The sequence below is a fragment of the Lipotes vexillifer genome, unplaced genomic scaffold, assembly GCF_000442215.2.
Source record: "Lipotes vexillifer unplaced genomic scaffold, Lipotes_vexillifer_v1.1 scaffold644, whole genome shotgun sequence".
Taxonomy (NCBI): Eukaryota; Metazoa; Chordata; class Mammalia; order Artiodactyla; family Lipotidae; genus Lipotes; species Lipotes vexillifer.
This window is the reverse complement of record NW_006783288.1, coordinates 1,925,831-1,938,141: the sequence shown is the minus strand read 5'-3', so window position 1 is coordinate 1,938,141 and position 12,311 is coordinate 1,925,831. Positions and strand designations below refer to the sequence as shown.

The window sequence follows — 12,311 nt, the reverse complement described above, 5'->3', positions numbered from 1 at the left end:
CCGAGGATACACGCTTTTCCCCGCGCTGCCGAAGGGCTGAGCCGCAGGGCGCTCCCCAGGGGCATTGTGTGTTAGCCCGCCTGGAGATCGCAGGCCCAGGGGGGCAGCTCCACCCGAGGAGACAAGACACGCCTCAAACCGAGCAAACTCCCGGCCTCCTCTGGCCCCAAGCCAGCAGCCGCCACCCGCCACCTTCTCTCCTCCTGCGCTGTTTCCCCGACTGCCCTGCCGGGCCCCAAACTCGCTGGCGCCTGGGCGCGCGGCCCCCTCGGCCCAAGGGGCTGGCGGCGCGGTTGGGACGATGTGGCGCATGCGTGGTGGCGCCACCAGGCGCGGGAGCTGCGGCGGAGGGGACAGCCGCGGGCAGGGCCGCCCGGGCCGCGTTCGTGGGGGTGGCGGCAGCGGGGGCTGGCGAGGCCGCGCGGGCGGCGCCCGACAGCAGCTGGAGGAGCGGTTCGCCGACTTGGCGGCGAGCCACCTAGAGGCCATCCGCGCGCGGGACGAGCGGGACCGACAGAACGCGCGGCTGCGTGAAGAGAACGCCCGACTGCGGCTCGAGAACCGGCGGCTGAAGCGCGAGAACCGCAGTCTCTTCCGTCAGGCCTTGCGGCTCCCCGGCGAGGGTGGTGACGGGGCGTACGCGGAGGCGGCGAGGGCGACCCCGGGCCCCGAGGCAGCCAGCACGAACAGGAGGGCTAGGGGCGGCGGCCCCGAGGACGAGCAGGGCAGCCCCAGGGCCCTGAGAGCCCGGCTTGAGAAGCTGGAGGCCATGTACCGCCGGGCCCTGCTGCAGTTGCACCTCGAACAGCAGGGGCCGCGCCCGCGTGGGGACAAGGAGGAGCCCTGTCCACGCAGACCCGACTCAGGCCAGCGAACCCCGGAGCCCGAGACCGAACCCTCGGAACCCTGGCTGTAGCCCGAGGGGGGGGGGGGAGGCGGGGCTTCGCACGGGCCCCTCCTTCTCCGTTCCCGGTTGCCCCCAGCTAGCGCGCGCCTGAGCCGCGCGCTCCCGCCTTCTGCCCGGCCACTTCCGGGGGCGCGTCGCGTTCGGCCGGCAGAGGCTGAGAAGGGCGCGGGGCGTCTGAGTCCACGTGTACGGATCAACCTTCTCTGCACCCCGCTCTTTTCCGTGGAGGGAGGCCAGGCAGCGGAGAGGCGGGTTTTAAAACAGCAAGAAATGGGTGCCAGTCAACACGTCCTAATGCCTGAAGTTTTCTGAGTGTTGTGGTATTTTTTCCCTCTGTTTTGGTTCTTTGAGGGATGAATAATACATTTTGAATCGGTTGAGTTTGTTCATTCTTAAGTCTCCCAAAGCCTCCAGCCTCTGCTTTCTTATGTGGCCAACATCCTAAGTATTTGGTTTGTTTTTATAAGTCGGTGTTACTTGGATAGCCTATGAAGTACCACCCTTTTATGCAAAAGGTGATATATATAATTTTGAAACTCATGTTTGCCCTGCCTCTAGTCCTTATACATCTAATATCTACTGATTTGTTTACCCCATTCTGCCCCCCCACCCCCAGCCCTGGGAATTTTTAAACTATCTGCCTATAGTGATTCTTTGATCGGCAAATAAATTTGGTGCATTAAAATGACCTAAAGCTATCCCACGACTATTATTTAAAGTGTGTGAAATGTTTACACGTTTCTTTAAGAAATATACATGTATGTATATATTATACCTATTTTTAATATTTGCACTTGATTAGCCTTTGTAAACTCATTTTCTTTTCGCTTTATGAAACAGTGATCTTTTAAAATAATCTAAAGATTAGACAGTCTAAACATTTCATAATTTTTATACATTTTAGACTTGACAGCATAGCACACAGCTACTTTGCCTAATATTGCTAATGTTTAAGAATTTTTAAGAAATTATGAATTATATGTATATCAGAAGTCCCAAAACAAATGATTTAAGTGTCAGTTGTAATTTCAATGCAGGAAAAAAAAAATGTGATTATCTTAACAAATATTCTAAAATCAGTTGATTGTACTTTGTTAACGAATAACACCTTTGCCTAGTAATGAAGAGGATACCATTGTACCTGGTAAAAATCATAGGTGTAAAAGGGTGTTTAAGTGGTGGAGAACACTTCAGTTTAAGGAGGCAGAAAACAATGAGAAGAGTTTCTGTTACAGCTAGAAAAAAATCATGAGTTAGAATGTTTGTTTTGTTTGTGGAATATTCCAAAAGTTTCATAGCATATATTATAAAAACAAGTTGCCAAAGAAAATAGTTTTGAGATTTTTTTCTAATCCTGGTTATTGAAGACATTGCATTTTGCTTAAAAGTAATTGATAGTTTTGAACATTAAGATCTTCCCCTATGACCAAGAAATATGAGAAGAAACTTGGTGAGAATAAGTAGGTATATGAAAAGTAGTTCTATCCCCTTTACGTCGTTTTCTAACAGCGGGAGAATTAAAACATTTTTAGGAGGCAGTAGTAATTGAAGAATGGAAAAAAGCTTATTGGCCCTACTTCTGCTTTGGGTGTAAATTAGTTAATCTCTCTAAGCCTTAGTTTTCTCACCATTAAAATGAACATGTCATCACCTTAAAATGTTACAAAAATTTTATTGAAATGCTATCTGCAGAATACCTGCTTCAAAATAAGAGATATATCAGTAAGAATTATAATCCAAATTGTGAAATTTCAAGTGCATATTTTACTGTCACTTTACTTTCCTTCTGTATTTTGTTCCTCTGTGACTTTATGGGTATTAGCATATATGTATATTTCGAATGTGTTGACATATTTCTCTCCTTTTAAACAAACGGGAGATAAAGCCTTTATAATAAGGGAAGAATACAAAAAGTTTAAAATATTTCCTGATTGTGGCAACTGGCGATTCAAGAACTAAGCAAAATTTTTAGTTTAACCAGTTTTAAACACCCTTTGTTTTAAAATCATGTATAAGTATAGTGAAAAAAACTTTTGTAATAAGGCACACACACAAATGAGGAATATTTTTGAGCATAATTCCTGAAAAGTCTTAAAAATTCTGAAACCCAAGTGCCCCTATAAATGGGTTAAGGCTCAACTTTGTTGAATTTCCCCAATGATACCTGATGAGAAGTATCATGTAGTAATATAAAAGATATTTTGTTATATCAAAATATGTACCTGTTTAAGAAATCGGTAAAGTTGATTTTAGAAAAGTTTTGTCTAGGCCCTAGTTTGATCTAAAATAACCTAAAACTACAGATTACCATACTTCGTTACAATGACATTTTCATAACTTCAGATTTGTTGTGCAGTGAAAAGAGGGCTTATAATAGAATTGAGCAACAAAAGTGTGTGTCATATTAGCAAGCAAATTCAGTGAGGAGGGTTGGCATTTTTTTAATCAGCAATTTTTATTGCTGCTACTCACAAACGTATACCATCTTTATGTTTTTATCTGTAAAAATTAGGATGTAAATCAAAGCAGTATAAAATGGGGTCTTTTGTAGATCATAGAACAAGTTGTCCTTGCTATACTTCTTCAACATACTGAATATTTGAAGAATACTTGAAAATATTCTTTGTATTGTTTAGTCTTAGACATAGATTTGCCAATTTATGAGTATCGCCATGATGAAACTGATACCAAATTATTCAATAAATTAAATCATCAGTATATACTAAATAATTGTTAGCAACATGATTTTGATCCCAGTGCCAAAATACCATTTTCTATTTTGATTAAAGGAACAGATTTTCACTGAGAATTTGTCATAAAATCTTCATGAGTGAATGAAAAAACTTATTAATATTTCTGTTCAGTGATTAATTGATCAATTATAAGTTCTAATTTTTCTACTATAAACTTGCTTTCCTGATATATATTTTACCTATCTGATATAGACACTATATAAACCTATTTGTGCAATGGAAATATGAACCAAGGAAAACCAATAATACCCACGTCTGACTTTATGAGGTTATCATGCTCAAATTTCAGATTTTAAAGCTTAAACTAAGATTAGCATCTCTTAATGATTTGAATTAAACTATGTTATGTTTAATCCATAGGGGATTTTGCTTATTAAAAAATTCATATTCAGAATCGACTTGTCAGCATAGTCTTTGCATTATTCATGCTGATTTATTAGACTTTAGAGAAAATTTGAGAAAGACTTTAGAGAAAATTTGAGAAAGGGGGCTTTCCTGGTGGCGCAGTGGTTGAGAGTCCGCCTGCCGATGCGGGGGACGCGGGTTCGTGCCCCGGTCTGGGAAGACCCCACATGCCGCGGAGCGGCTAGGCCTGTGAGCCATGGCCGCTGGGCCTGCACGTCCGGAGCCTGTGCTCCGCAACAGTGAGAGGCCCGTGTACCAAAACAAACAAACAAACAAACAAACAAAAACTCTATTGTATTTTAAACTTAATGGGACTGACTTAAGTTATGGTGAAGACTCTGTTGCTAATAACCAAGAAGCCCAACAATTCAGTGACTATTAAAAACAGGATTTTTAAATCTGGTACATAAACTTCCTGATTCAGGTGCTTCAGGGTATCGGGAAGCTATGCTCCACGTGGTCATTCAGGGTCTCAGATGCTTTTTATCATGTTTCTCTACCTTGCCCAAGGTCATTGTTTCATCTGTGTGGTAGAAATAGGTTACTTTCAGGTCCAGGTTTCAGCATATGGGAAAGGAAAAGAAAGGCTTGGCCAAGTGCGAAAGTGATATAAATTCCCCTGGTCACATTCTGCTGGTAAAACCTTATCACATGACCCATTGACCCTGGCAGCTATCCTGTGATCGTAAGAATAGCAGTTCAGAGAGATGAGAGAAAACTTATATCTTAATAATATCATTGCAGCTCTGTTTGTCACACCCAGAGTCTGTCCTACATCTGGACTTCCAGTTATCTGAGAAAATACATTTCCTTATTGTTTAACCCAGTTTGAGTTAGGAAATTCTCTTAGTAGGAGTAAAAATGGAATACTATACAACAGTAAGAATGAACGCTATGATGACACACGAAAATATGGATGTCTCCCAAACAAAATGTTGAGGAAAAGAGGCCAGACACAAAGAACATAAAATGGACAAAACGTTAATATCTGTATCTATTGAGAACTCTTATAAATCAAACGAAAAGGGCAATCATCCCAATGCAGAAAAAGGCAAAAGAACTTACAGATCCTTTATATTAGAGAAAAACTGGGTAGCCAATAAACTATGGAAAGATTTTCAAATTAATAGTAATATAAAAGTAAACTTAGATGTCCTATCTCTTACATTCCATAACTCAAATCATCAGCATTTGCCTAATGGCTATAGGAAAAAAATTATAAATCATTCTGAATATCTTTTCCAATGCTCCTTATATCTAAATGGTTATCAAATCTTAAAATTTTTTGTCTCAAAAATGCCCTTCACAGTTTTTCCTTTTTCTTCATTCATAATTTTGGGCATAGGTTATCTAAGGACCTTTGTTTCATTTTGCATGAGGTAAACATATTTTAATTCAGAGGATAAATTGGTGTATGTACTATTGACCAATAATTTTCAAAGTAGGGTATACAAGTATGCTGAGAGCAGGTTAAAAATCTCAGGTCTTCTATTTACATTTATTTTTACCTCATGCTTTTAAAATTTATTCTTTCTGTGTGTGTTCTAAAGTATTCTTAGTATAGAAAATGATATACACATTTTGTTATGTGCTCAAAAATATTTATAGATCCTGATAGAGTCTAAAGAATACTACACTGGGAGTCAAAAGCTCATTTGCAGCGTTTGTCATTTATTAGTTTTGGACCTCAAGAATATCATAATCTTTTTAACATGGAATTTTTCTTAAATAGGAAAACTGAGTAATAGAATGTATCTAAATATGCATCATAGCTAGGTTTGTTATGAGACTTAAATTAGATATTATAACTAAACTTATATTTTATGCTTTAAAATACAATACTACCAAAGTAAGAAAATTACTATTTTTGAAAGATAATTTTTCGTGTTCCTTGGCTTTTGGGACAAAAAGAATTAGCTATTAAAATTATTTTAGATTTTTGACTTTTTTTTTATCTTCACAACTACTTTTTAAGGTTTAGGATTAATTCATCAGAATTTTTCAGTGCGTATCTTTTTGCTTGGCATTTTATACATTTCAAGCAAGAAATCAGGGCAAGTGTGTGTCTATCAAGTATAAGGAGGCTACCGAATTAACCTACAAATCTCAAAAGTTTTATTAATGAAGCTGTGTGCTTCACAGCCTTTTCTGAGAAGAATAAAAGCACTTTTATTGAGGCACATTAGCACTACTAATAATTCTAAGACCTGAAAATACCTGACTGTGAAGTTGATTATGTACTCAAACAGAAAGCTGTAATCAAAGGGTTTCTGAATCCTCTCCTTCAGCAGTGTTTTTTTCCCCCATATTATTGATGCAGATGTTGAGTTTCTTGACAAAAATGCGAAATAATTGGGGCTGGAGACTTCCTTGAGCCTAAAAGAAATTTCCACGTTTTTATTAAGCAGTATATTTCATAATGAAATAAATTCCATGAATTATTCTTCTGATACCAAGATTCAGCAGCATAAAATAAAAACAAAATGTCCCAAAATAACTCCCAGATATCAAACATTTGCCTTCCAGATCCACTCTGTATTCTTCAACACCTTACTCTCTTTTTTACCACATTACTGGCCTCCCTTGGTCCTTGGGTTTCAGGGCAAGATTGGTTTCTGGCTGGATTTGGCCATGGAAATACTAGCAAGAGGGCAGAAGCAGGAAGCAGGAGCTGTGACAGTTTAGCTGCATCCTGCCTATCAAGGGTCACAGCTCCTATAAGTCTGCCTTCTCTCAGAGCTCTCTTTCTCCAGGTTCTGGTAAGGGCTCTAGCCTCTCACCACTTCTGCCCAAGGGGTGGTGAAGTTTTCCGTAGTAGGTATTACTGCCTTCAGGGTACTGCTCCGTATCCTTTGGTTTCCCTAAACCATACCCAGTTTTTGCAAACAGCCCTTTATTGAACCATTTAAAAATTACTCACCTTCAGTGTGCCATTTTTTTTCCTGTGGGGACCCAGGTTAATTCAACAAATGAACAGTGACTACTGATATTGATATTGATTTGCATACTTTTGCTTTTATTGTATTTAATTTAATGCATCTTGAAGATTCCATGGAGCAAAATGATATATCTCAAAATCTGATCTTCAGTTAATCTAGTTTGATGCTTTCTTGATTTAACTAACTCAAAACGTACACATGAAAATTAGGTTTTACAATTAGATACTAAGTATATATTACTGGTTACAGGGTTTTTTAAAAAAATTGTATCCTCAGTGATTCAGTATCATTCGACAGATATTTATTTTTTAATAACTCATGTGTAAAATCTTTGACCATTAGTAATACAATCTATGAAATCATTTCTTCCTTTGAAGTGTTTAACATCCAATGCAAAGATGCAGACATATAATGTAAAATAGGAAATCAGGGAGAAAATATTAACGACCCAAAGTAGGAAGAACAGGATTCACATGAAGTGTCATTAGAGCTAATTTTTAAAAGACACATAGGGTATCAAGTAGATGGGTCTCATGGGATGATTATTTAAGACTAAGGGAACATGAGCAAAGGGATGTGAATAGAAATGTATAGGGAATGCTCTAGGAATAAAAGAGACTGTAATAAGACTGCAGTGAAGGGTATAGAGGATTGAGTAAAGCAGACTGTGGTCAAATAGTGAAAGACCTTAAACTCCAAATGAGAATTTAATCGTTCAATGGAGAAAAATCAAAGTTCTTTGAGCAGGTGATTGATTTAGAACTGTAGAGTAGCTCATATCATGATGAGATGTAATTTTAAGAAAGATTACACAGGCAGCAGATAATTAGAGGAAAGGGGAAACTGGAGGTAGAAATGCCAGTAAAGAAATTAGAGCAATGGTACAATTAAGAGGTAACAGTGTTTGAACATGATCAAAATTGTTGGCAAAGAGTATGTTTCTTAACTTGTTTCCTCTGAAAGCAGAGCTTGTTACAAGGCAGTATAAAAAGATGATACAATTATGGGGGAAACATCTACAGCTATAAGAGATAAAGACCAAAGAATAAACTTAGAGAAAAGCATATATTCAAAGAACTAACAAAGGCCAACAAAGGAGATTCAAAAGAGTAGGCTAGAAATGTAAGGGGAAATCTGAGGTTGTAATTCCTTAGGGGAAACCCAGGGAAGATAGATTTGATGCAAGAATGAACTGTTTAATACTACAAACAAGTTAAGCAATATGTGATAGAGTCCAAATAAGAAATGGTCTAATTGTCCATTCATCCCTATATCCATAGCCATTATAAAGTAATTTTACAACTCTCCCTATGAACAGATGGAGCTTCTTGTTGCTCCTTGCTTTGGCCAATGGAATGCAACTGAACTGACGTCTTTGTGTATAGGACTCAAGAGACCATGAACACTTCTATACTTTCTTAGAATCTTGTTGTCACCACATGAACAGCATTAAGCTAGCACGCTGGGTGGAATGAGTGTAAGTAAACTGATCACTCTTATTACCCCAGCCCATGGCCAGCCAACTAGCATGCTGGGTGGAATGAGTGTAAACTGAGCACTCCTGTTACCCCAGCCAACAGCCAGCCAACTATCTTCAACCAGCCAGTTCCCAGTCAGTCAGCTAAACACACAGATACGCACAAGCCCTGTATAGGTCAACTCAGCCAGGCCCAGGTCAGCAAAACCACTGACAAGTAAACTTGTGATCAACAATTAATGGTTATATTAAGTCATTAGATTTGGGGAGCAAACTGTTAGATTATAAATTGTTGAGCAGTTACAAGGAATTTGGCAATGAATATTTTTAAATAAGTATCTTAAAGAGAAGAACAGAGTTGGGAAAGTTGCTGAGGGTACTATTATTTGTATTCTGTGTATGGAATGAATTTGAGTATGTTTCAGGAGAGATGAGAATAATGGAAAGTGAGATGAACAGCCCAATGGAAGAAGATATAAAGAGTTAACATGTTATCATGAATGGATTAACTCAAATGCACAGATGATTAGAATAGTCTGGTAAAGGAATAGATTAAATTCTTATTGAAGAGGAGGTGAGGAGAAAAGAGCAGGTGATAATATAGAGAAAGAATGAGATTGGAGACAGGTAGATTGAGTGAGGTCATGTCTTTTCAATGAAACAGTAAAATCATTTGTTGAATTAAGCTAGCTGATTTTCTGTTCTTAAAAGTGGAGAAAAGTTTCAAACACTGATGAAAGATATTTAAAGTGTGGTCAATTGGGAGATAAATAAAAGGATGGCTGAATGGTTCTGAGAGCCCAGGTGATTCTGGATATCAAGAAGCACACTACAAGTGTAGAAACCATATTGGCCATTGGGAGAAAAAACATGCAAGAGAAAACTCTGAAAGATAACCTCAAGATACACAAGAGAACTTTTTATTTCTAAGGTTGGATTTCACTAAGCAGTCTTACTGATAACTGAATTCTGATGATTTCTTTCTATATGTTGTGTATCTTGAATTAATCCTATTAGGATAAGTATAATTAATTAGATCATGCATGTGCAAATTTGAAAATTTCATAATTTTGGAGTCTTGGCAGTGCGTGTAGGGTGGAAGAGAGGGACAAAGTGGAGACTTGACAATCCGGACTAGTGTTGGGAAAGAAATATAAAATATTAATAAGAAATGTAAGGAAAATAGTGCTCTCTCTTTGTTTATCAGGCTTAACATCAGGATTGTGAAGTTGATGAGAAACAGTTCTTGGGTCCTTTGTGCAGAGATGGCAAACTGTCTCTGTATCTGCAGCACGTTGATCAGAGGAGGATGTTGATAAAGGCAAAGAATGAGGTACATTTATACAGGAAGGGAAGACTGGAGTTTTGTGGCAGTCTCTGGGGATTTCCTTTCTTTAATCTGCAGTCAGAAGAATCAATTGGATTCAATATCTTTACTTATAGCATAATAATATCAATTCAGAATTGTTGAGAACATCAAAAGAGATGAGTGTACATGAAAGTGCATTGAAAATCTAAAACCTGATGCAAATGAAAAGGATTTGCTAAAGCTAACGGCAACAATATTTAAGATAACTTAAATTTGTTTTTAAATGATACAAGGAATAAGCCTTATCATATTGCTTAAAAATAACTGGTTCTGTCTCAAAATGATCAAAGCAATTAATCTAAAACGTTTGTCATAAGGGGTTAAAATAATACCCTGAGTGTTACACGTTATAAAATTGTGGATATACTGTTTCAATGTATGTACACAACATTCACCACCAAAGAAACCTAAATTCAATTACTTCTAACCCCACCAGCCCTGCATATCTTACTGCTTCTATCATGCAATGTTTATGTGAACTTTTTTTTTTTTTTTTTTTTTGCGGTACACAGGCCTCTCACTGTTGTGGCCTCTCACGTTGCGGAGCACAGGCTCCGGACACGCAGGCTCAGCGGCCATGGCTCACAGGCCTAGCTGCTCCGCGGCATGTGGGAGTTTCCCGGACCGGGGCACGAACCCGCGTCCCCTGCATCGGCAGGCGGATTCTCAACTACTGCGCCACCAAGGAAGCCCTATGTGAACTATTTTTATTATCATTTTTTGTACCATTTGAAAGTCCTTCATGATGAGGATTATTTGCTCTGTTCGTCTACATAGATATTGATAGAGCATAAAGCCAGTGACACATAATTTTTGAACATTGATATGTTCTCCCTGCTATCTTAAACAGGGAAAGAAACAGCATAATTCACCTACTAATTTGTATTTTGCATTCTGAAGATCAGGTCTGAAACATATGTACAAGGTGAGAAATTTTAAAATGATCCATTCTTTTATTAATGAAGCTAACAATCATTCACTTTTGAAATGTATGTTGAGTACCTGCTCTGTGACAGGCACTGTCCTCAGTCCCTACCTTGGAAAGCTTGCAAAGAATTGAAGGGAGGTAAATAATAAATATCTTTCTTCAATCCAAAATAATTTATCAATTTTTGTTTAACAAAATTTATTTTTCAGTTTTTGGTTTATATTAATTGGGAGGACAAGATGAAAAAAGTTTACACTGAGAGAGGTAATAGCATAGTGGTATGAGCAGGTGGTTTTGAGTCACTATTGCTGAGCCTTTCTAGTTTTCATGCATAAAGCTGTCTCCCCATTTTAATTCCCCTGATCTGTATAAATTCTCACCAACTCATTTAATTTTAGATACAATTTAAAAATGAATATTCCACACAATGTGTAAGGATAGTGTCTTCAGTAAACGGTGCTGGGAAAGCTGGATAGCCATGTGCGAAAGAATGAAATTGAACTCTTAAACCATACACAAAAATTAACTCAAAAAGGTTTAAAGACTTAAACATAAGACCTGAAACCTTAAAACTCCTAGGTGAAAATATAGAAAAGAAAGCTTCTTAACATGCGCCTTGGCAATGATTTCTTGGATATGACACTAAAAGCACAGGTAACAAAAGCAAAAATAGACAAGTAAGATTACATCAGATTAAAAAGCTTCTGCATGGCAAAGGAAACCATCAACAAAATGAAAAAGCAACCTGTGGAATGGGTGAAAATATTTGCAAACCATATATCTGATAAAGGGCTAATATCCAATATATATAGGGAAATCCTACAGCTCAACATCAAGCAAGAAGGAAGGGAAGGGAGACAGGGAGGGAGGGAGGGAGGGAGGGGAGGGGGAGGAAGGAAGGAAGGAAGGAAGGAAAGAAGGAAGGAAGGAAGGAAGGAAGGAAGGAAATGATTTGATTAAAAATTGGGCGAAGGACTTGAATAGACATTTCTCTAAGGAAGACCTACAAATGACCAATAGGTATATGAAAAGATGCTCAACATCTCTATTCATCAGAGAAATGCAAATCAAAACCACAATGAGATATCACCTCATATCTGCTAGGATGGCTATTACCTAAAAAGAAGTTGTTTTTTTTTTTTAAAAGATAAGTGTTGAGGAGGATGTGGAAAATAGGAAACCCTTGTATACTATTGGTGGGAATGCAAATTGGTGCAGCCACTATGGAAATAGTATGGAGTTTCCTCAAAAAATTAAATATAGAACTACCATATGATTTAGCAATCCCACTTTGTATATATATGCAAAGAAATTGAAATCATGATGTCAAAGACATTATCTGAACTCCCATGTTCATTGCAACATTATTCCCAATAGCTTAGAAATGAAAGCAACCTAAATGTCCATTGATGACCTAATGGATAAAGAAAATGTTTAATATATACATATATATATATATATGTATATATATATATGTATATATATATATATATATGTATATATATATATATATATATATATATATATATTGTT

General features: G+C 38.2%; 1 protein-coding gene across 1 annotated transcript; it reads left to right on the top strand.

Moving 5' to 3' along the window:
• Positions 1–298: 298 nt before the first annotated feature.
• TUSC1 (tumor suppressor candidate 1) lies at positions 299–916 on the top strand. Its single transcript, XM_007455911.1, has one exon. It carries the CDS (start codon positions 302–304, stop codon positions 914–916), a length of 615 nt encoding a protein of 204 aa, XP_007455973.1. The 5' UTR covers positions 299–301.
• The last annotated feature ends 11,395 nt before the right edge of the window (positions 917–12,311 follow it).